Below are 24,608 nucleotides of genomic sequence, written 5' to 3'. Positions count from 1 at the left end.
CTTTGTCTCCTCAGGTGTGAATCACATCTATATTCATGATCATCCATGCCTCCTCGCATATGGCCTTTCTAACATTAAAAGTGTCTTACAAAAGTTAAATGACTATATTGTTTTGTATGAATGAGTGATCAGGATGGTTTTCACATCATTTTGTAGCAAATGATATGGCCTTATTTCAGTGACAATTTCTGTTTTTTCAAAAACCACGCATAAACGTTATTTTCTCAGAAATACAAACATGTACATGTTGTTCACATATTATTGTAGCCCAGTTTGTGCTGAATACAGTGTTGTCAGACTTTAGCCATTAATATGTTTAAGCAACTGAAAAAAAAGCACAAATGTCAAGGCAAGTCAAAACTTCTCCAGGGCCCAAAACACCCTCAAACCCCAGAGGGTTAACTTAGCTCAACAACAACACAGGATATAACAATCAAACAAACGTCAAACTCATTCAGACACAACACAACAGACCCAGAACAATAATTGTGGTGGGGGGGGGATTGCCCACTCCGTGAATGCCCAGGACAATATGCATAACACTGGTAAAGCATGAATAACGTAACATACGTGTAAGCTGGGTTACTTTTAAATGCAAGCTTCACCCTGGTAAAATGGTCATGAATTTTCCTTTTTAATAACTGAAAACACTAATTTTGGCTATATAAAGATATTAAATGTACAAATTGGCCAATACCTAAAACTAGGTACTTGTATCCATCTTCAAAAAATGGTATTGGTTCAAATTTAGTAAATGCATTAAGTATCATAAACTAACAACAAACAAACATTTTTACAGGATTTATTTATCTTGGTTAATGTTAAATAAATCACTGTTCTGGTTCTGCTTCAACTACAGCATTTCTCTATTCGCTTACACCTTGACTGCAGGACACTGTAAAAGCATTTTGTACCAAGGGTTGGAGGGGAGGATTACACTCGTAGCAATATAAATAAAAAATGTTCTTGCCTATAAGAGATTCTTGTGTTTCTCACACCTATAGTCTGGCTGGGGTGGCTTGTTGATCCGGCAACAAGTCTGGCTATGCTGTAAGCCCCAGCAGAGCAGATGGAATGTTCAGTGGTGGAGCTTTGAATGATCTGACGTTCACTTTCACCACTCCAGCTGGCTCCAAGCATTGTGGGATTTGTAGTAAAGATCATCCAGCTGGGCACATCATCACTCCCCTACAGGATGTCAGTATGGCTGGGCATGTCTAGGCAGACCTTTTCTCTCGCAGCAGCACAGAAGTGTCCTTATTCAAGCATACAGCTTGCACAGACAGCCAGAGCACCCGCCTCTCGCCTGCTTTGCTATTCCACCCGTTATTCCAGCAGTCATTAATAAAGCAACCAAATTTTTATCAATCACTGAACTGCTTTCTTCCCAAAGAGTAAAAGAGCTTACTTCAGAGGAAGACAAACAGCAGAATGAGGCAGAGAAAGGGAGAGGGAAGGCAACGGTGGTGAATCAGAACAGAGCCCTGCTAAAATGAAACCTGCTAAGCATACCAATTGGAGGCTCGGCTCTTGTTTGAGACAGCTCAAATTTGCCCTCCGAAAGCATCACTTGTGCATGCTCAGCTGCTGAATTCATCCAAATTGAACAGGAAATGCAGCCTGCCTGCCCTGACCTAGACGCATGTGAAAATATGATCCACATGTCAAACAAAAGTCATTCCCGCTTTCTTCCTCAACATTTTCTTCCTCCACATGTGAGGGCTGCATACAGATCACATGCAGTTCTGCCGATGCAGCCGATTCCAGGCCCACAGAGTGGCAAAGACCAGCACTACAACAGCTGTTTATTTATTTATTTGCGGGGCGAAGTTTCGGGGTAAGTCCCTTATCAGGTCAACCCAAGAGCTGATTCTGCATTCATCCGTCACTCGATTTAAAAATGAGTGACTTTTGAGAAAAGTGTTTCATCTTAGGAAACCCATATAGCACTAAAGTACATACATGCATTCAATTTCACCCTCACTTCAACCCCTTAACTGATATTAATGAGGTTTTTAAGGGACGTTAACTAGCTTGGTTGGCACCATCTAAAAATGAATGTGGCCTTTGGTTTGTGTGCGATGAGTTTCCTACCAACAAACAATTTTTGTTGTTTTTTTTTTTTTTTTGGTGCAAAAATAGACTAATAAACATATTAAGGAGGCAGATTCAGCCTGAGACATAGGACAGAATAAATTTTTCTTATCTTCATAAGGAAATACATCCTTTTTCCCCCACAGAGGGTAATTTTTAAGACAAAGAAAAAGCAGCACTTGCTTGGATATGCTAACAATGGTGCTGAAAAGGAATAGGCTGTCACTAAAGTTCAGTTATTGGCTAGCAAAGCACTTTGTTCTAATACGGCAAGAGTATTAATTAACCTCCCGGTGAAGTGTTAAAAAGATGAAACTCTGACACTTTTAGCACTTTAGTTACAAAGAGAAAGTACCGTAATAGAAAAGATTGTCATTATGTTTCTCTCACCTCCATCACAAAAAGGTGAACTAATGATAATGATCTCACCTGGAAGTACTCAAGTGTGTACAGTATTTACAGAGGAGTTGGAGAAGATGCTACGTGAAAATATAGTTATGAAAATACAGTTACATGACAAATGTAGTTACCATGAAAATGGAAATTTTCCCTTGACAAAGAACACAAAATTGTTCTCTCACATGATCTTCAAACAAGAAAGTTTAGTTTGTTTTTAAGGCCAAAGGTTATAAAGCTCTTTCAGCTCAAGTTCCACCATTTACATATTCATGAAAATAGAAACATGTTGAAAGAGTTTGAGAAAGATGCTGTTTTCTCTCTTCAAATGTGTACGTTGTAAACAATGCACTTATGTTCACTGGCGTGATGGTGTTGGGGGGGTAAACCTTGAACAAATTTAAAAGACCATTTGTTCAAAACAATGAAAACAAGAGGATATCGACTATCGGGATTGATGAGCGGAAGAGAATGCCAGTGTTGAAAGAAATAACAGATTTCACACTTCAACGTTAAAAATATCCTGCTGTAAAAGTGAGTAGGAAGGTAAGGCCACATCACAGAAAATGTCATCTGGCTTGCTGTATTCTATTCTAAATGGGTGGAGGTAGTAGAACAGCACGGGCAGGGTTCTGACCTTTCTCAACACATCAGGGAAGAGAAATGCCACTTTCCCATAAACACTGACATTGCAGCATTTGAATGCAGAGCAGCCCTGATTATAAAGGGAGCTTCTTGGGTAATGCATTCTTTTGTTGGTTATGCCCACTAATGCCCAAGGAGATACTGATACTCTGCTCTCACTCCTCTTGAGAGGGGACTGAATGAGGCATGTTTTCTATCTAATAAACCAAGAACAGATGACATATGGCGTTGATTTGAGCAGTGATGAAATCTTTCTCCCCACCCCATAGGTTTTCTGTGAGAGAATTTCAATAGATGTTTACCGTGTGTTTATATTCATCCCAAAGCACAAAAGGCATTAACAAATGAGTTGCACACCAAAAGACATTCACAGACCTGAGAAAGATTAACTCTAAGCCTGTTTCTGAAGTTTAGTGTCAAAGATTGTCGACTTAATTCTCAGCTAGGGGAGATGGACACACTAATCACATTTCAGTCATGACAACTCTCTGAACAAATTTAAGGTGTTAAAATAGACATGGTAAGGTTTGGTCTTTGCGAACTAGATCTGCTTATGCTGTTGCTGCAGAGCAAGTAAAAAGACTCGCTACAGCTAGAATATACACAGACATACTGCACTGTGCATGTAAGACATGCAGCTGCACAATTAGATACACATGCAAACCCCTTGAAACAACTCCAGACAGGTGGTGCTGGGTAGGAGGAGTGTTTCAAAGAAAAAACTCTTGAGCTGGCTGAAGTAAAACTGTATAAGACAACTCTTTGGACCACAAACTTGATCTTCCAGCACATCACTCAGTTGTGAACTTATTCTAGAATGTATTTACAAGCACCATATATGCTATATATATATACAAGAGATGGGGGAAGTCATGGATACAACAACAATAGAAATTATACCCTACACACAGTCAAAAACACAAAACAAAAACCTTCATGTTATCGCACAAATTTCCTTCTACCGAGGCAAAGAGGGCCAGGGGATCTAGCCCACTCAGTCATTCAACGTACAAACTAGGAACCGCAAAAGTACCCAAGAAATCAAAGGTTCATTTTAAAAGCACCTGTTAATATCAAAGTAATTTTTTCCCAAATAAAAAAAGATTAATCTGTGGTTTCTTTAATAGAGAGAACTCTAATGCACTTAGAGAGAAGAACATCCATTCATGTGGCTAATGTGTTTTATATTGTGTTTAAATGGTTTGGCGGTGCACTTGTTTTTTTTGTTTTTTTTAAATGGCTAAATATAAAGCCATCATGAACCACACTAATCAATCAAGTGGCATTTGAAACAGAGTGATTATCTTGCTCCTATCCCACCCAGTTACCCAAAGAAAAAAAATAAGGACTCCCAATATGTGCTAGTGCCAATTCAATCTCAGTCTAATAAAGTCTTGATCTAGGATTAGCAGGTGTTCTAAACTCAATCATAATGACAAAAACAAAAACTGATCTTGGATCAGGAACTCAAATTCCAAAGGTATGTGAGGATTGTTAATCAAAAAGGTTTTTTTTTTTTTTTTTTTTTTTTACTCATGTGCATCACTGTTCAAGGGAGCATCTCAATAGCCACAGCATGACATGGCAAAAGCCACCATCACACCTGCCAGAAAAAAAAAAGAGACAACCACTTCCATAACAGATAGTTATTAACAGGACCTCCTGTTACAAACAGCATTTAAAAGCACAAATTTCAAAGAACTTGTACTGAAACCATTAAACAATTCTCTCATTTTACCAAATTACAAATGCTACAATGAAATTTTGTGCTGTGTGACTTTATCATATACATTTGATTTCACTGAACCACAGAGTTATGCTGGCTATGATTCAAAACCGAATACTCTGCCAAGATGGAAAACTTTGAGCACATTCTGAACATTTTAAACATGCGATCAAGATAGGGAGCTCACTAGGTTGAGACGGCCATTGTATTTGTTCAGAAAATCTTATCATTTTGTAGGATTAACTTTTATAGAAATAACAGGCAGACGTCCCATGTTAAGTTAGTGGGATGACAATTTTTAAAAGGGGCCACAGAAACTCGAGTGGACTGGGATCAGGACCTGGCCATTCTAGGATCTTTTTGTTTTTGAGTCCCTCCAGAGTTTATTTGGCCTTGTGTTTGGGTCAGTCTTTCTTCAAATATAAACTCTCTCCATTTCTTTATTTTTTAAAGCAGACTGATAAAGTTAATGTTCTCAAATAAAATTTGACAATTTTTCCTAGGTTTCCGGAAGGTTTGATGTTGCATTCACTTTCATAAAACTGTAAGTTAGTGCCCAGAGGGACACCTAGATGGTGTTTTTTTTTTTTTTTTTGTAATCTCATTCTTTTCTTCTTAAATGTATGGATTTGTTTCTCTCTCTTACTTTTGAAACTAGAGATACTTTGTTTTTACAGCATCATCTAAATAATGACCCCTAACTGTGAGAATTCAAGGAAATGTAGTTATTGTAGTGTTTCAAAAATAGAGGGTATATCATTGGTCGTCATCATCAATTTAGTTGTTTTGTTTTTTCTTCATCTATTTGTTCATATCTGTGCAAATTTAGAGCAGCTGCAACATAGGGACTTAAAACAATTGATGTTTACAAATATTAAAAGTAATATTTAAATTAACTGAGATTCACTAAAATAACTTATGAAGCATTTGTAATTCAGAAAAATTAGAACACTGGTTAAGGATCTGAATACTTTTGTATGAATAATTCTGCACTGAATTATATATTCAGATGTCTAAAATATGACAAATTATCCACTGCAAATGAACGGTGCATAAGTAAGTCATGGGAATACTATGCAACACTGATAACACATTGCTAACACTCAATTACCCAGAGACATCCAGGCTGGTAGGTGTCCTATAAGGTTCCAACCCTTGAAGAGATGAGAGTGTGGGCTCTCTCCTTGATGATGATTCTACAGTAGAGGGAAATTTACAGGGTTGTCACCATTAAGCAGCCAGGGGCCGGAGCTGGATTAATCCAACCTGTGGTTCCAATGGATCACCATAAATCTTCCCTGATTGAATGTAAATTGGAAAAGTACTCTATGTATGTTGGTATACATCACCAAGATAAAGCACATGTACTGCCGCCCGCAGGCCTGACTCGTTAAATATGCAACCCTGATATTGCGTGATTGTGTCCGTGTGCAGTGGTTTCATGTCCTCGTGTGCGTGGGAGTATATTTATGGGCAGTGTGGTGGCTCACACATTTACATTATAAATCTCAATTACATATCATTATTTGGTTAGCAGAGTGCTCAGATGAAATCCTCATAAGGTGCCCTGCAAAATCTGTTCAGAAATTCGTAATAAACTGCAATGCAGACCTTTGTGTGGTAATGACCTAAATTCTGCATCCTTATCCCTGTACTTCGCTCATTTCTTTAAACTTTAATCAAGCTCTGTTACAGCCATTTAACAGATTCTTAAACCTCCCTGAATATTTATGGCAGCCCCCTACAAACATACAGTGGAGTTGAGTCCACACTGAATATCTGGGATTCAAAATCTAATTTAAATGAGAAAACTGTATCAAGTAAAATAAGAAATATTTAAATATCTGCAATATTTCTAGGCCACTAATCTTATACACAAATTTGTGATATTGAACATGTTAACTCCTTTGTACAAAAGTTCAGCTTTCCTTGCTTCCAGGAACATTATTAAATCATGCTGGGATCACGTGGATCATCAGGTTTTGCACAAACATGTGGAGTACAAGCCAGCTTGAGTTCATGGTGTCATTAAATGTAAAGGTTGACATGACAAATACTAGCACATTCTCAAATTCATAATAATATTAAAATTCAACTTTTGCCTCAAATTCTTATGCTGCTAATACAGTGCTTAATAATAATAATAATAATAAAAAATAAAAAAATATTATATATATAAAATTATAAAAATCCAAAATAGAAAAATGTTATGTTGATAAATGGACGCTTAAACTTAGACTTTTAAACAGCCAAGAAACTCTTATGACTCGCTTGTACTGCAGGGTGGATTTTGAACACTTGATTCTGAAGTCTGATTCCCAAAGTAGATGCACCTGCTGTGGATTTTTAGAACAGCCCTCTTCGCTCACCAGTGATCACCCATGCTGCTAACTTTTATGCAATTTTGGTTGGCCTCCAGATGTAGGATAGTAAGTTGCGTTACAGCCTCATTTTTTTAGCTAGGTATAAGTAGTCGCACAAAGAGCTGGAACACGTCATCTTTTATAAAAGCTGGCTGGAAGTTGTACACAATGCATGCATTTAACCCTTATTATCTCCTTTATCCAACCTACCAGTTCCAAGTTTTTTAATCTTTTTTGGCATGTTCGAACTTTATTTTATTCATCCAATATTTTTGGCAAATCAATACATGGCTTTGGTGTACTGCTGTATTTGTTGGCAATCTCAGCAAAAGTACATTTCAATGACATGACAAGCAATCCAGAGTTGTGCTATAACCCCCGTTGTGTATTCTATGGCAGGACTATGAAATGCAAGAGAGATTGTGAAGGACAGAGTGGGGGAGAATGAGTGTCATGATTATTTGCTTTCCATCCCTCCGCAGGCGCCTCTGAATCTGATGATTCATCCTTCCGTAATAAGGAACGGCTTCCTTTGTTCGTTTTTCGGCAGTTAGCCTCTGGCAGCTTTGACTGCACAGGAAGGTGTGAGGAGCAGTCTAAATATAGTCCAGCGTAAATATATGAAAAAAGCTGCCACCTGGTAATTACGCTGCTGATTAAAGACAAATTATACTTAATGGATTCAGGTCTCACTTGGGGCTCCCCATACCTGCTTTGCTACACTTTTTCTTCACCTAGTGCCCTCAATTGCTCCATTCAAAGTCGGGACAGGAGGGTGGGACCATTAGGGAGAGGCCTGGCTTCGGCCATGTCTGCGTTTGCTCAAAGCTCGAGATAGGTTCACACTTGTTAAAAGCGGAACGAGTCAACGCTCAGGCAGACCCTGTTCCTACCACAGCCAATGCACTTACCTCATTAATACAAGGACCATCTCAGGCGATTAAAATCCACAAATACCTACACACAAATCAATCCAGTAGAAAAGAAATACACTGATGCATTTTCATTGAAGCACTAGTTTGTGCACATACGCACACATATGCATAGACATACACACTAGCACCTGCACAATAGCCATCTGTTTTCTGCAGGGATATTGTATTGTATTCATTGCACTAAATTAGCAACATCAAAGAGACTGTGGGACGTGACTGGCTATGAAAGCTTTCCCCCTCTCTGACCTGGACATTTAGTATTCCTCTCCATTTGGGTCAGCAAAGGTAACATTACTACAGAAATGAAAAGTGTAGCTGCCTCTCGACAGATCAAAGTGTGAACTAAATAAAATATCAAAAGTGCAGATCTGCTGTTTCCACGAAGGCTGCTTCTTATGCAAAATTATGTTAAAGGAATCTTATTGAAAGCAAACTGCAGATGTTCGGGGGCATGGCTAATTAACGGCAATAGCCACGCGGCAAATAGGATAACAGAGCATCTCTTTGCATTCCCTCCCTCGATGTTGTACTGCACTGCATGAGCAAAACTGCTTGCCACGTATGCATGAACTCCAACATAGGAAATTAATATTTAGCATGACCCAGAGCTTCACAAGGTCAGGCACTGTTCTCGACACTAGCTTTTTAGCGTAATGGTGCCAAAAGGGCAGGAAAGTCTTGAAGTTCTTAAAAATGAACGCTACGAGTGCTATTGATATGTCAATTGGTAGTCTTCATGCTGCACAGTGATGCTAGTACAGCGTGACATGCAGTTTTAATTAAATGACAAAATGACAGGAGAAGCCTTCGTGGCGGGATGAGTGATGGGTGATGATTTTGCTGTGCAAAAATCAGAAAGAACCCTTGCAGCACATTCTGCAGTTTGATGTTTACTGGAAATGCTCCTGTATTATTTTCACGAAGCTTGTGAACCTGTCATTGTCACTCAGCTTCAGAAATAAGAAAAGCATTCCAGAAAAATAAGTGTTGGACTGTGGGGATTGAATTTACAAGAGACCAATAGTGGCGCCTTTACCATCACAGGCTCCATCACAATTTTAAAAAGGTTCTGAGAAAAAGCCAGGGATACGAGTTTGCTGGGAGATAAATTATGCACTGCTGCATTTCACTGGAGTGCTTCATAAGGAATAAAACCCTTAAGTGAAACACAAGAGCATGGATAATTCACTGAGCAATGATGTCCTTACAAAACAGGACTGTGCAAGCTGAACTTACTTGATCTGCAATAGCACGGCCAAGCTTGTCCATTCTCGAGCCGGCTTCAGCAATCTTCTTTGCAGCACTGATTACATCAGAGGTGTTCTTCAGTGGTCCTTTGCCCCTGAAAAAAAAGAGAATCAGTTTAATTCACAGTTACTGTGTGTTGAAGGTGTAAACAGTTTTGTGTGCAGTCCCCATTGGCATGTGCTTGAGTATGTCTGATACATGCTAACCCATCAACACATCCAACAGATAAGAATGTCTGATATTTGCGGTCATTTTGACAAGGTTAAATAAAAGAATAAAAACTGCTATTTTCACAGCCTCTCACTCAAGGGAGCTCAGCCCAGCGTGAACAGGGCTATTTGGGTAAGTTCCCTTCCAACTGATTAATCTCATTAAAAGGAACAACCCCTCCAAGAGGCGTCCATTCACTCTTAGCTTGAAAACAAAGAGGGGGTAAGAAAGAGAAAGACAGTCGAAGAGCAAGACAGAGAAATAAACAGATGGCATGAGCTAACAGCAGCTCCCACCCACTTCTGTGATGTCTGGTCAGTTTCCTGGGGTCACTGCCACTTCAGTTCATTTAACAGTTCTGGCCTCGTCCGTCCCAGCATCCCATCCCACCCCCCCTCTAAGCGCCCCGGCTACGATCCGATCAGCCATTTGCCAGCTCTGTGTGCCCACAAGGGACTGCAGGGCACAGTTGGCAAGTGGCGCAACCTGGATTCAAAGCTGCTCTCTTAAGGCTAAACGGAACAATTCAAACCACAACAGATGGAATGATTTGTTCTCTCTCTCTTCAGAGAAGTCAACACACCATTACATCTCTCTTTTTTTCTCTGCCATTCAGACAGGGTCCTCCTAGAAGCAAAATGATTCAGCACTACATCAATCAAAACATTCACAGGAGACACATCTCACAGAGAGTACCCACCACAAAGAGTGACCAATACAAGTTTTTTTTTTCTTCTGACATTTTAAAACTCAAGATGGTTCATTATGATTTCCTTCTGCAAACAGTGGTGGTGGCCTGGCCGTAACCCACACTAGGACACGGAGAACAGCCGTGTGAGAGGGTGGCCCCTACAAGGTGACTATCGAGCAGGGGTGACTCCAGCTCACTTGACTACCCACATTCAGATATGCAAATTTGACTGAGTGCCCATGAATTAGCCACAGATACTTGTTCCAGATGGGGGTAGTGCAATTGTGTGTGTGCGTGGCGAATAACCCGCTCGAGCATTGGACCACAGCATGCAAAGACAGGTGGCTCCAAAATATGTGACACGAATCCGGGCAATGCATGCTTTATTCATGAGCAGAAAGGGACAAAAGCAGAATTGGTGGCAGGCCGCTTCTCTGCAGATATTAACGCAAAGGCTCCTGAAATCAATTTCCTCTTTATAGCATTAACCTTCATGGGACTGTGTACTGACTCAAGGTTGAGGGGCAATAATTTGGGCGTAGACTGAATTAACTTGCCAAGACCTTCACTCAGCACATTTCTGCAGGTGACACATCAGCATTGAGCGCCATTTGTCATGCAAATACCACCAAATCTGTGCAACCACAAGGACAGATGTATTTCAGCCTTGTTTCTTTTTGAGAGAATGACAGATTCCAAGGGGCATTCAACAAGAGGTGTGATTGTCTATTTAACCTTCAACAGAAATAATATTCTCATCCCTCCAATAGAACACATTCAATGAATATTCACACATTGTGTTTAGGGCTACTACAACTAATAAATCAAATTTTATAATGAATAAGGCTGTCCAAGGTGAAAAAATATTTTATCATTATAAATCTAGTTTAAAACATTTGTCAAGTTCATAGAAATAAAATTTTTGTTTCAATGTTGGTTTCATACATGTTTGAAAAACATTTATAGCATTTCTAGAAAACATTTACTGACTTAAAAAAATGTCAAGTGCTATAACCAAGTAAAAGGAAATACTTTCCTAAACAATCATTAATTTCAGATTTTTTTTTTTTTAAACATTGACCTGAATAAAATGGAGGGACCTGAACAATATTTTACCTAACATTTTGTTTTTACATAAAGTAAAACATATCAAAAAATAAAAAAAAATATGATATTTAAATAAATTAAAAAAAAAAAAATCATAAAGGGGTCCTCTCTATTTTGTTTTTGAACAAATTAACATTTGAAAACAAAACTGCTTATTTTTTTAAGAAATAATGTGACTTATTAAAAAAATAAAAAAAATCTAGAATTTCAGCTTTTAATGAGACATCTGACGGTCCCAACACTTAGACAATTTTTACTTTAAAAGGAATGTTCCGAGTTAAGCTCAATTGAAAGCATTTGTGGCATAATGTTGATTATCACAAAAATTAACTGACACATTCCTCCTCTTCTTTATAAAAAAAAAAAAAAAAAAAAAAAAAACAACTTAATTCCATGGAAGTAAATGGGGGCCAATTTTTTAATATTACTCACTGTTTCAAAAGTATAGCCACAAGACATAGAGGATATGCATTTTAACATGATTTTAGTGCAATAAAATCACTTACAAACCTTTTCTGTGTAAAGTCATAGCCAATTTTACAACTTCGTTACCATGATGATGTAATGTCAACAAACCCCAAAAATGACTGTAAAAATAACAATTTTAACAACTTAACAGCTCAAATATTACATGAGTTTTAACAGAAGAATTAATGTAAGTGTTTTTATAAAATTATAAGCTTCACATTTCTGCCTTTAGACCCTCCAAAAATTGTCCCATTGTAAGTGTCACACTGTAACCTCGATTTTTGCATTTTTTAAAGAAAAGGAACTAGTCGAAATACATTTTTGTGGTAATCAACATTCTGCCACATATACTGTTGATTTAGCTTATCTTGTACTGAACCCGGAACATTACTTTAAGTCCAAGAAAAATATCAAAATTACTTTGAATTCATAAATTGAAGACATGTTAATCATAGTAGAGGTGTATTCAAGCAATTCTTTTGTGTGAATTGCATTAAGGTATTTTTCAATAACTTATAAAACAATAAAAAAATAAATAGCTGCAAGCAGCAATGATGGGCCCAAGCACAACTGGTCCATTTCCACCCTGTGGCTTTTGGAAAACAATGCAAGGTGGAAAATTTTGAAGCAATTTGAGTAAATATAAGAGGACTATTTTAAAGTCTGTTGTAAGAGCCACACTTCCTGCTGCCAGGTGGTGGTGCTATGACTGTGGCCCAAAATAGTCAAATCCTTGTGATTAGCCCAAGACTAAACATACATATCAATTTTGATCTAAATCACACATTGCACACAGAAGATATGAGACACTTCCTGTTCCCCATTTTTCACCATGGCAACACCGTTTGTTTAACATCTTCAATGTCTTGGCTTAATGTTTTCTAAATGTGGTGACAGTCTCATGAATCACCTAAAAGGAGTATTTAAAAGTTCAGAGATGGCAATATTCAAAAAATAAAAATAGGCCGACTTCCTGTTGGGTGGACCTAATGACTACAATTATGAAAGATGTTCGGCTTGATGAGAACTATATATGAACCAATTTTGGTGACTGTAGTTGAAAATGGGGGTGCTACAGAGGCTCTCACACATCCACTTTAAAGGGGGCACTACAGAGCCACCCCCCCCCCACACACACACGTCCATGCGTAAACTTTGGCCAAGAACTAATGTCCAATGACTCTGATGTGTGTGAAATTTCATGAAATTTGAAGCATGCCAAGTGCCTGAAAAACACCCAAATATAGGAAGGAATAATAACAGTGAATGCATTGCCATGGCAACAGTATTTAAATATCATACATCCCTTTAAAAATTTACATCAGCAGTGTCTTGACATTATTCTAAAGAATTTTTAAGCAATTCATGTACACATAAGAGGGCCATTTCTAAGTCAATAGTGACATACTTCCTGCTGCCAGTTGGTGCGCTATGACCGTGACCCATAATAGCTGCATAAATGTGACCAGCCCCCATTACCAAACATACAGCTGAATTTTCATCAAAATCATATAATGCACACAGAAGATATAAGGAACTTCCTGTTTCACATTTTTTTGCCATACATTTATTGTTGCGCCATGGTGACACCATTCAAAATATCAAAAATCCATTCACAATTTAGCATCTACAATGTCTTGGCCTGATGTTGCACAAATTTGGCGCCAGTCACATGAATCCCATAGGAGTATTTAAAAGTTCAGAGCTTGTTATTTTCAGAAAATCCAAAATGGACGACTTCCTGTTGGGCGGAGCCAATGACTATAATTATGACTTTCAGTGCTTGGGCCCTAATAATAATTCTAAGAAAAACAATAGGGCCTCCGCACTTTCAGTGATTGGGCCCTATTAAAAAAAAAAAAAAAAAAGCATCACATGATTGACCCAAGTATTTGCATTGTGAAAAATGGCCACAGAGCAAGCTGCGGCTGAGTAACATCCCAAGTTGTCCAAGCATGGGAGAGTACTTCATCTTAAAAGTTCCAAAGGACATTTTTACACTGGGCATGATGGGGAATAACATGCTCTTTTTTAATAAAATGTTCAAAATAAAATAGATGTTTTTAATCTATAAAGAAATTATAGACCAAAAAAATTTATTATCACAATAGTTGTTAGTTGCAGGAGTTATTCACTGGGAGTCTGGTATACATTTAAGCAATTACGTAAGGGGGCTCTGCCATATTGTGAATATAGTCATGGCTAAACTGCACTGCTAGGCACTATGTGCAACAGAGTGACTATATTCACAATACAGCACACCATAGATTATGCATTATAAAACTGTAAGTACATAATATAAATATGAACATTTTTTTTATGTTAAAGCAAATTCTTTAAGCACAATCCTTCCACCAGAAGATATACTATAATCCTTGACATATAAACAATATGATAATATTATTTAATGGATGCTGTGCAGTGATGTACACATTAGTTAGGTGAAGAAGTGTTTCTTGCCATTGCTGTTAACACATTGTGTATTTTAGCCTGGCTGAAACACTGTATCCACCTTTTTCCTGAATGCGGTAGTTACCAGGGGATCCAGGGTATTTATATTAGAAGCCAAACATTTCGTTTTCTGGTCGGCAGTGTTTTCACTCACATCGGCAAATGTTCTTAGCGGATAATATTATGTTTAACATATTACATTTGTTTAACGGACCAAATTTCGCACTATGCGACTAAAGATGTCTGCTATTAGCTGGTAAATACATAGATTTCACTCTCCAGTGATTGAGAAGTATACTGCCGAAGAAGTTCAGCCTCCTTTCACTGCGTGTTGAGGGTAAATGTTTGATTTGACTCATTCCATGTAATGTGTCCAAAGACGACATCCACGCAATCAATTTGTCTTTGACTACTGACTATAGTCAATTGTTGATCAAAAACAACAAAACCAACATTTAATTCTAATCACGAATAGCACTGATGAAGCCACTCGAGTCTTCTCTCATTAAAATGCACTTATTTACAGAACTGCCAGTTTTCTTAAAGAGACAGTACATATTTTTAGCACGTGTTCTACAAATCTATGTAAATACTAGTAAATAGAATAAATTATGCATTAAAAAAATAAACATGTAACAAAATATAGGTTAAAATTTGCACTATAAATCATATTTATTGATGGAATATAAGGATTTTTACATTTTTAAAAAGCTAAAATGTGACAAATGAAAAATAACAATGCATAACTTAATGTTCATAGTTACAAAATGGAAAATTCGGAAAAGCCGAATATACCCAAATAGATAGCTTTGTGAATCGGAATCTAATCGGGAAATCTGTTTCAATACCCAGCCCTAGTTCTGACAGCCAAAAACTGCACAAGTTGAGCCTGAACTCAATTTCACTCCAAACTAACACTTAAAATGGTTATTATTCTCCATTGGGATCGCTCATTTTGGTAGTTTTTACATTGCTCCTTATTGAGACCGACACTGGAAAACAGTCAAGTGGCAATCAGAGTCATCATGGTGGCACCAGTGGTTGGTCAGAAAAACTGTATTGAATTCTTAGCATCCAGGACTGAAACTATTCATTTTCTAATTTGAATTATCCCAATAACAAATCTGCAAAATTCAGTTGCGGCTGAGAAATATTAGTCATGACAGCATTCAAACATTCATTGCATTGGGGAGGAATGGAGACATGTTCCAGAAAAGGAGGATGAGGCAGACTAAACGTTTTTTCACCGTTCTGTAGATAAGGTTGAGTGACAGCTATCCTACAGTCATTACAATACGTGTAACATTTGGAAATAGTCAGTACGAGCCACTTAAAAATGGGGTCTTGGTTAGTATAGGCATGGAAAAAAAGATAGACCGGGACATTTTCTATCTCTCTGTGACACACACACAGAGAGTATCCTTTGGGAGAGCAGATGGCAGTCACTCTCAGGTGTGTGGTCCATGAGCATGCATGCTGTCACACCTAAAATGGCCCTTTCCCTGATTCCATAAGTGTACAGGGGAGGAATTTGTGTGACCTTTTCTTCTGCTAGTAGCTCTTGTTTCGTGTTTTTTTAAAAAAATTATTATTATATAGATTGGAGAGGGCAAAGGAATTCTCTTTTCCTTTCAATCTCTGTCTTCGACACTGGGGGAAATATAGGTATCTCGTATGATGGAAAGCCAAGGAGGCAGGGAAATGAGGCAGGTAAAAAGCCCACGAAAAAATCCACAGCTCATTTGCTTCCAATGAGAGGGAAAAACAATTCCATGAGACGGAACGGAGTACTTGTCTCAGTTACTATTAGACCTTACTAATTGATGGGCGATTTAGGCAAATGACAGGGGAAATTAGGTATAAAAAAACAGATTTCACCAGCCTGTCTTTCAATACTGGAAAAAAAGATTGCCTTTAAAAAGGCAAGTGCACATTTTATTGCCAATGCAAACCAATATAAAGCCGAACCACTGAGTCGGGACAATGTGAAAATGAAGCACTAATGCATGGCCAGAGAGGCCTATTGAGCCTAAAAGAGGTGTGTATGTGGGCAGGTTTAAGTGGTTTACGAGGACTTTTGTTTTAGGTTACAAACTGGTAATTACCAGGGTATTATGCTATAAATGTGGTTCATGAGGACATTTCTAGTGTCCCCATAATTCAAATCGCTTATAAATCATACTAAATGATGTTTTATTGAAAATGTAAAAACGCAGAAAGTTTTTTGTGAGGGTTAGGTTTAGGGGATAGAATCTATAGTTCATACAGTATAAAAATCATTATGTCTATGGAGAGTCCTCATAATGATAGCTGCACCAACATGTGTGTGGTCTCTGACAGCTAGTCAAACACTGAATAGGGAGGTTTGCTCTCACCTGGTGAAGTCTGTCATCTCCATCATGATCATGCACATTTGCTTGGCCAGAACGATGATGTCATTTCCACTGTCATCCCACTTGGATACCTCTGCGTCCAGCTTGCTCTTCTCCTCCTGGAAACTGGCCACCTGCTCTGCAATCTTCGCCTTCTGCTCCTGGGGCAACTGAGCCATGATGGCCTGCCAATTCCACAGAGAACCTCATATGTAACAAAACCAATAGTAATCTGCAAACAATATGCTGATCTATTACTGTTAACGAGGAAAAGAGATGACAAAGGATACGCAATTAAAAAGACAAAATTGGTGTTTAATATCCCTTCCTGCTCCTTTCTTGCCTTCTCTCTACCTTCCCTTGTCCTTCCTCTTTTACTCTCCCTCCCTCTCATTTCTTGCATGATCAGCCTGCCCAGGGTGAGCAGGAGAGATTTTACAGCTTTGGCTTGTGGTGTATGGGCTGTGAAACTTCATTCCTCTAATTCTGTAAAAGGTTCACAACCTTTTATAATGGTGCTGAGAAATACATTCTATGGCCACAATAGCCTCGCTAAACACGAACAAGGAATGTGGTCGAATGTTTTAAAGTCAATACATTTTTTTTTTGTCAATTTATTCAGCACATCAATGATCAACAGACAGTACATGTAAAAATAAACGCATCTAATTGTTAAATAAAAATGTGTCCTAGCTATGCACAAAATAAAAGGTCTTCCATGAAAATCTGGGTTTTTGTCCTAACCAGCCACAACATTGTAGACAGACACAATTTGTTGCTGGAAAACTGTTGTATCACACCCTGGTTAGGATAAAGTTTTATGCTGAAAAATGAGCACATTTACATGCACAACAGTTTAGCAATAACTATCAAAAATCAGAATATTGAAGAAAAAAAAACAAATCTGCATGAATTGGCAACGTAAAAAAGTGCACTTACATCAGATTTGAAATCATTGAATTTTGACATCAAAACGTAAACAAGCATGCACACATTGGATAAGCCAGTAAGCTCACCAGTAAATGTGTTTACATACAGAGAGAAATCGGGGTAATGTGCAAGATTACATGTTGTCGGGCTAAACAGAGTAATATCGCTAGGGCCCTATTAATTTTTTTTATTTTTTTATTCCTAAATTCTGTTTTCTGTTTTATTCTTCTGAATTCATTGTTCAAGTGTAATTCAGTTTTATCATCGAAATTGTGTCTAATCAAACTCATTAAACTCATGCTCTTTGTCATTATTATACACAGCGCAAGTGATGCTCATGATGCAGTTTTTATGAACCGCTTTACATATTCACTTCGAAGCATGCAGCACATGCAGACTAAATAGTCTTTTGTGGTTTAATAATCACACTAGGACATAACTATTTTAATTAATTGTGCATCCACACATCCGTTCCATCCCAAATTTGTACAATTCTGTTAAATCCACATTTATAATTAAAAAAACTTTTTGGACTGGATTTCACAATTCCGTCTGTGTGTTTCATATCACAGAATTCATAAGCACCCTAGATCATGCATGTAAACAAGCTCACAGAAAAATAAGTAACAGGACTTTAACTGTGACCTACTTCTCTGACCAGTTCTCTTTAAAATAATTGTGTTTTTCATTATGGCTAACTCAAAAAAAATATTTTTTTTTATTTTAAATCTGGAGCACCGGCATGCATATGGCACACATTAGTGCATTAGCTGACTAACTGGGATTCCCACTGGAGCCGAGGACTAAATCAAAAGCCTCTGGGGGTGGAACAAAAGGCTGGACAGTGATTACAGACTTATGTAATCACATTCTCACTCAAGCACAACCTCCACGGCACATTTTTCAACAACTCTAAACTAAAACACAATTCACTTCCCCAACACACAGCTCAAATCGAAAATGTAAGCCTTCTGCAACACCTTTATCTCTTAACAAATGCTTTTCTGTTCGAGTCTTGCGCTCTTTGTGAAAAAGTCTCCTGCCATACACTAGACAATTAGGGCTGAATGTTTTCAGTTATTTTTTAGTTTTCAACATGCAGTTCCTCACTGTATGGGGAAGGAGGTTTGGGAGGTCTTTAATTATATTTCATTCAAGCTTGGGGAACACAGAATCTGCATCCTGCATGGCAGATGTAAATACGAATAGATGACAACATTTTCCAGCCAGGAACAACTCGTCTTGACAATTGGAAATAATAATAAATAAGTAAATAAAAAGTGTTCACATTTAAAATTTGGACCATGTATTCAAAGTTGGGCACAATTGCTCTTCCATTTGTGCTGTCACACAAATTGTTATTAGGCAGTGAAAGATGTGTTCACAGGAAAGCTAGCACTCTCACTAACAAGATCCCCAAACACAACTTGGTTCCCGTTACCTCTCTCTCTCTTTACCACTCTCACACAACACTGAATTTAAAAAAGGAAAACAGCATGCCAATCATCAGCAGTGCCTACTGCCTAGCATCACCACAGCTGTGGATTAGAGAATATATTCAAACTAATATAATAAACAATTATTTTATATATATATATATATATATATATATATATATATATATATATATATATATACACACACACGCACACGCACGCACACACGCACGCACACACGCACACACGCACACACGCACGCACACACGCACACACACAGTATTCCTTCCAGCCATGTCAGAATGGATTTTCATAAGCATTACCAAGGCAACAGGGGAGGATATGAAGGGAGGGAGAGAGAATGGAGGTAGAGAGGGGGCGAGGTTTCATGTCTGTTTCGCTGGTGGCAACATTGGGAGTGCTGTTGACATGAAATCAGAACAAAATCTAAAAACACTGATTCAGAGTTCCTGTGTTATTGGAGTGGAAGAGCGAAGCGCAGGGTGATTTGACAATGACACTGCAAATCTGACCTGCAAGCAGAGTGTTTAGCACTTTGCGAGACTGCCTACGACTCTTTAAATGGACTGTGATAAAGTTTTATCAGAGAGACACTGAAAAGGCTGGAAAATAATTGGAAGCTACTGCTAATATGACATGGCCAATATGTCCCTGAACATAACATTTCAGGAACCATTGACGATGCTTACATGTTTTAAAAAGGTATTTAAAAAAGGACCTAATTCAGTGTTGCTAGGGGTAAGGTGAGTTCTGACTACGTGGAATCGTAGGTTGGCAACCCGTGAAACCAAAGCTCTGGAGTGAGCTACAAAAGCCCCATCACTTACCCGAGCACTCTGTCCGGAAATGAGCTGATCATCTTCAGTCTGCACGCTGGTCCTGCTGCGAGTATCAAAGTCTTCTGTCTCAAAGTCCGAATCATCCAGCTCATCTGGGGTCTGCAGGGAGAGAAGTGTGGGAGAGATATAAAGAATTAGCAAGCCATTTGAACACCTTTAAAAGACTAAGGTTGCTTAAGATCTATGGCAGATGCTGAGGCAAAGGCTAGAAAATAAAAAAGGTCTTTCATGGGAAACTGAATTTTCTTTAAATAAATAATAAATGCTGCCTGTGGAAGCCGTGGCCTCGCAGCCTCTGATGCGTTAAGCCATAGTGTTCATGTGGGCAATGCAAGTTTGAATCCAGCTTGCACCATTTGCCTATCCCATTCCCTATCATTTTGACCTGGTTTACACCAGGTATTAAGTGGTGATCCTATCACATGTGATCAAGTGAGACACATCGCTGTTTACACCTGATCACTTAATGAGTCTCCTGTAACCACTTGTGTTCGGATTTGGAGGGGAGGGTCTCTGTTTCATGATGACATCAATCACTATACCAGTGTGTTACTGCATGATATTAAAGTGCAAAGTCAGAAAAGACAAAAAGTGTGAAAAAAACGTTTTCTCCCAGATGCGGTTGAAATTTAATGTAAGCAAATGCACAGCATGTCAAGTAAAATTATCTGTTATTTGAGTGTATTACCTGTATTAAAGGAGCTTCAGGTGTTCGTGCTTGAAGACTACAATTTTAATGTTTATCTACTTATGCGTTTCCATCATGTGTTTTATATGCATTTTTACAGCCACGTGTTCATTTCAGTTATTTAAGTTGTTATGGGGGTCTTGAATAAGTTCTTTGTATTACCTTGTGGTAGACTTGGAACTGTCCATAGACATCTGGATCAAATTAAGGCGGTCTGCTTTAGGGGGGCTCTGATTTAGACAAAGGAAGCCTATATTGTTTTTCCTATGGATGGACTTAAATACGCCAAGTTTTGAGTATGCTCTTCAGAGAGAGTCAGAGAGACCGAGGGGGAGAGACCGAGAGAAAGGGACCGAGCGAGACTGAGGGAGATGAGAGAGAGTGACGGCTCTACAGAGAAAGATGAGGAAGAGAAAGAGAAAAATGAAAAAAAAAACAAACAAAAAAAGACAACACATAACACCTTTATAATTGAAATTTTCTTTCCTATGTCTGATAACTAAATATTTAATACATTTGTTATTTCTTGGCAAAATTAATTGGTGTTTGGCTCCATGATTCACAACGTGCTTGTCATCTGTGTCAGACACACTAAAGAAGATCCGTGAAGCTCTTGTGATTGTGTATATATCCACTTAAATTTCCGATCGGTCGGTTATTTCCTTTTAAAACCACTCATAAACGGCAAAGTTTAAACTCGTTTAAGAGCAGCAGTTGATTGACAGGTGAGGGGTGGCGCTTCACTGCTGCCTGGATCCATACAGGACGGATTAGCGTTTACACCTCAAATGTGATCTGGTCACATGCGTTTTGTGTGATCCGATCACAAAACGTTTTAGACTCCGTTTAGACTTGTATTTAGGGCTGAACACGTGATCAGATCACCTGAAACAATCTTAATACCAGGTGGAAACGGGGTCTTTGAGTGCTAATGTCCATTTTGTTAATAAAATGGCAAAAAGGCCAAAAATAAAAGAAATCTAAGTGGTGCTTGCCAGTGCAAAACTTGCTAGAGGTGGTTGCCAAAGCAATGCTATGCAGTCACTAATGTGTAAGGTTTGTAGTTTTTAGTTGTTAGACGTTCTGAGTGTTTTTTTGGTTCCTTACTGCCTTAAGTCAAAAAGCCCACCCAAGTCTCTGTGATGTTATTAGATATAGCTATAGTCAATATATATATATATATATATATATATATATATATATATATATATATATATATATATATATATATATATATATTTTACCATTTAATCATCTGCCAGGTGAAAATCCCTAGTCTGATCTCTTAGAAAAGTAACAGTACACCATCCTCAAAATACATGACTTGATGGATCATTAATATCCACAGCATATCCATAAACAGAGAAGAATTAGTAGGAGAGTTTCTAACCCCAAGTATGAGCAACAATATTTGTGATGCTTGCCTTAGCAAGAACCACCAATACAGCCTATGCATCGTTCGAGTGAAAGTGTAACACTGAAAGTGTTAAAAGTAAAAAATTTCACTTGTCTCTTCGAGAGAAAAAGAAATTATCTGTTGCACCGTTGCAGTGAGTAAACTGCATTTTCCCTGTACTGAACTAAAGTAACTCTTTCGCTCTCTAATCCCTGCGCTGAATGCCAAATACGTCTTTTATAACTCTCTTGCTCTATTAGTATGCACTTGCAAGCAGAGGGACCTGTTTGCAGAGGGAAATGGTGGAGAAAGGGGAGTGGCTCTCTGACAAGAAAATGCATTTCAGTTTGATACAGGAGAGGATGAGATGTGAGAAGATACAGATGTATTATTTAGCCAGCACTGCAAGCCATGGTTATCCGACTGTCAATACAATCCTTTTATGAGGAGATTTTGACTGGCTCACTTTGCAGCTGCTCCAATAAGACACCTCAAGCATCCCAAAACCCTGCTGCAGAAGATGACGTGAAAATAACATCCATGCCAGAAAAGTTGGCCGATCTGCTAGGTGTGGTGCTTTATTTTGTAAACAGTCTTGCGGTATATCTAGAGCAGGGTTTTCCCTTATTGGGGGTTTGTGAGATTGTGATAAAAATGCCAATGTTAAATTAAACAAACAGAGCCCTTTTTTAGCATAGTTAAATATACTGAACCCTGCTAAATGTAACTGAAAACATTTCGCATTTCAGAATTTGATTTTAAAACGGCCTCACTCTGTTCGGTCTGATTTCTAAAGACTTGCTAGAAAAGTTGGTACCCGAGCAGCAGCACCGGTATATCAATATTCACACACACACACACACACACACACACACACTGTAATCAGTGAATGATCGAGAAAGGCCTTCTAAGGACAAATTTATTTATCAAATCAAACCCAGATTGGACATTTAACAAAAGTCTAATAATTTGAAGTCTTTGTATGAAATTTAATTATCATCAAAGCTTAATGAGTAAGAAACATTGTAATTTGTACAAACATCAGTGAGATGACATTGAAGGGCTGTTACTGAAGGCCAGCAGCAAAATATTGGCTACATAAGATTAAGTCTGCAAACAGTGGTGAAGCCATATTAAGCACTTAATTTTAATAAATATTTATTTTGTTAAAAGTATATGGTAATTATTGTTTTTCTCGTTCAATCACATTCTGTTATATATTTGTTTTTCTTTTTGCTTACACTTTATTCTTTGATAACTAGCAGTTATGCCAATAAAGTGATTGTCTTGATGTTTCAGAAATGCATTTCTTATTGTGCAAGTGAGATAAGCAACGAGCACTGTTAAATCTACCTCTGTCCGGTGTGTTCTTAAAATCTTAGGGGGTACGTCAAATAGCCCAAGTAATGCAGGCCATAGGGTTTCAGCAGAAAAAAAAAATGGTTGGGAACTCCTGATCTAGAGAATCACACTGAAGAACAAAAAGGATTTTGCAGGATACATAAACTGGTGCTAACGTTAAATTTGATTCTTGTCGCCAGTTTAGATGATTTATTGTGTGACGGCGAGACAAACTGCAGACAACTCTTGCCATCCAAGAGAATGCATCATGTCTACAAACTGGGGCTGTAGTGGGCATGCATTAGAATAAACAATGTGAGTTGCCTGAAGCAGTGTGTGTAAGGTGAGGTACAGGCAGGGCCATTACCGGCTACAGTAACCATTTGGCATCTATAAGGATGTGCGCTATGGAAGGGCCATTAGTACCGGTGACATCCCCTCAATGGGAGTCGAGAGCTGCCTGACTGTCAAATATTAGGTGACAGGCGGCCGGCGAGGACTGCAAACACAGTACTTACTGAGGTTAAAGACTCTGTCCATCTTAAGTAGCCCTAGTCGCACACTTGTCTGTTCTGATAGTGGAGTTCTCGTGTGGCAGGGGAGTTGATGCCCACTGGGCACTATTGTTGGTCGATTGGCTAGTACTCAAGCTCTGTCTAAAAGCGTGAGCTTGACATGGCATGCTTGTGAAGTGGGAGTAACTAATCGTGAACATTAAAGTAGGAATTTTTCTTTCTTCCCATCTCAGAATGTATGCAGGGTATATTAAAAAAGGGTACTCTAACGACCCCCAGTGAAAACGACTGCCAGACCTTTAGGTGTTTTTTTTTATCTTTTTGTACAAATTGTCGTCTTGGAACAAGGGCCCTGGAACATTTAAAAATAATTCCCTATACAGTGCATCCGGAAAGTATTCACAGCGCTTCACTTTTTCCACATTTTGTTATGTTACAGCCTTATTCCAAAATGGATTAAATTCATTATTTTCCTCAAAATTCTACAAACAATACCCCATAATGACAATGTGAAAGAAGTTTGTTTGAAATCTTTGCAAATTTATTAAAAATAAAAAACGAAAAAAAAAAAAAAAAAACACATGTACGTAAGTATTCACAGCCTTTGCTCAATACTTTTTTGAAGCACCTTTGGCACCAATTACAGCCTCAAGTCTTTTTGAGTATGATGCTACAAGCTTGGTACACCTATTTTTGGGCAGTTTCTCCCATTCTTCTTTGCAGGACCTCTCAAGCT

General features: G+C 38.2%; 1 protein-coding gene across 1 annotated transcript in view; it reads right to left on the bottom strand.

The window, feature by feature from the left end:
• LOC127413114 (catenin alpha-1) overlaps positions 1-24,608 on the bottom strand; it is a 138,448-nt gene that overhangs the window by 13,381 nt on the left and 100,459 nt on the right. The window contains exons 14-16 of the mRNA XM_051649983.1: positions 19,921-20,031; positions 16,710-16,891; positions 9,396-9,501 (exon numbers count right to left, since the gene is read on the bottom strand). Of these exons, the coding sequence (XP_051505943.1) occupies positions 9,396-9,501; positions 16,710-16,891; positions 19,921-20,031 (399 nt within the window). The remainder of the gene's footprint in view (positions 1-9,395; positions 9,502-16,709; positions 16,892-19,920; positions 20,032-24,608) is intronic.

Source organism: Myxocyprinus asiaticus, chromosome 22, assembly GCF_019703515.2.
Source record: "Myxocyprinus asiaticus isolate MX2 ecotype Aquarium Trade chromosome 22, UBuf_Myxa_2, whole genome shotgun sequence".
Classification (NCBI taxonomy): Eukaryota; Metazoa; Chordata; class Actinopteri; order Cypriniformes; family Catostomidae; genus Myxocyprinus; species Myxocyprinus asiaticus.
The sequence above is the reverse complement of the archived record's forward strand: the minus strand, read 5'-3'. Positions and strand labels throughout refer to the sequence as shown.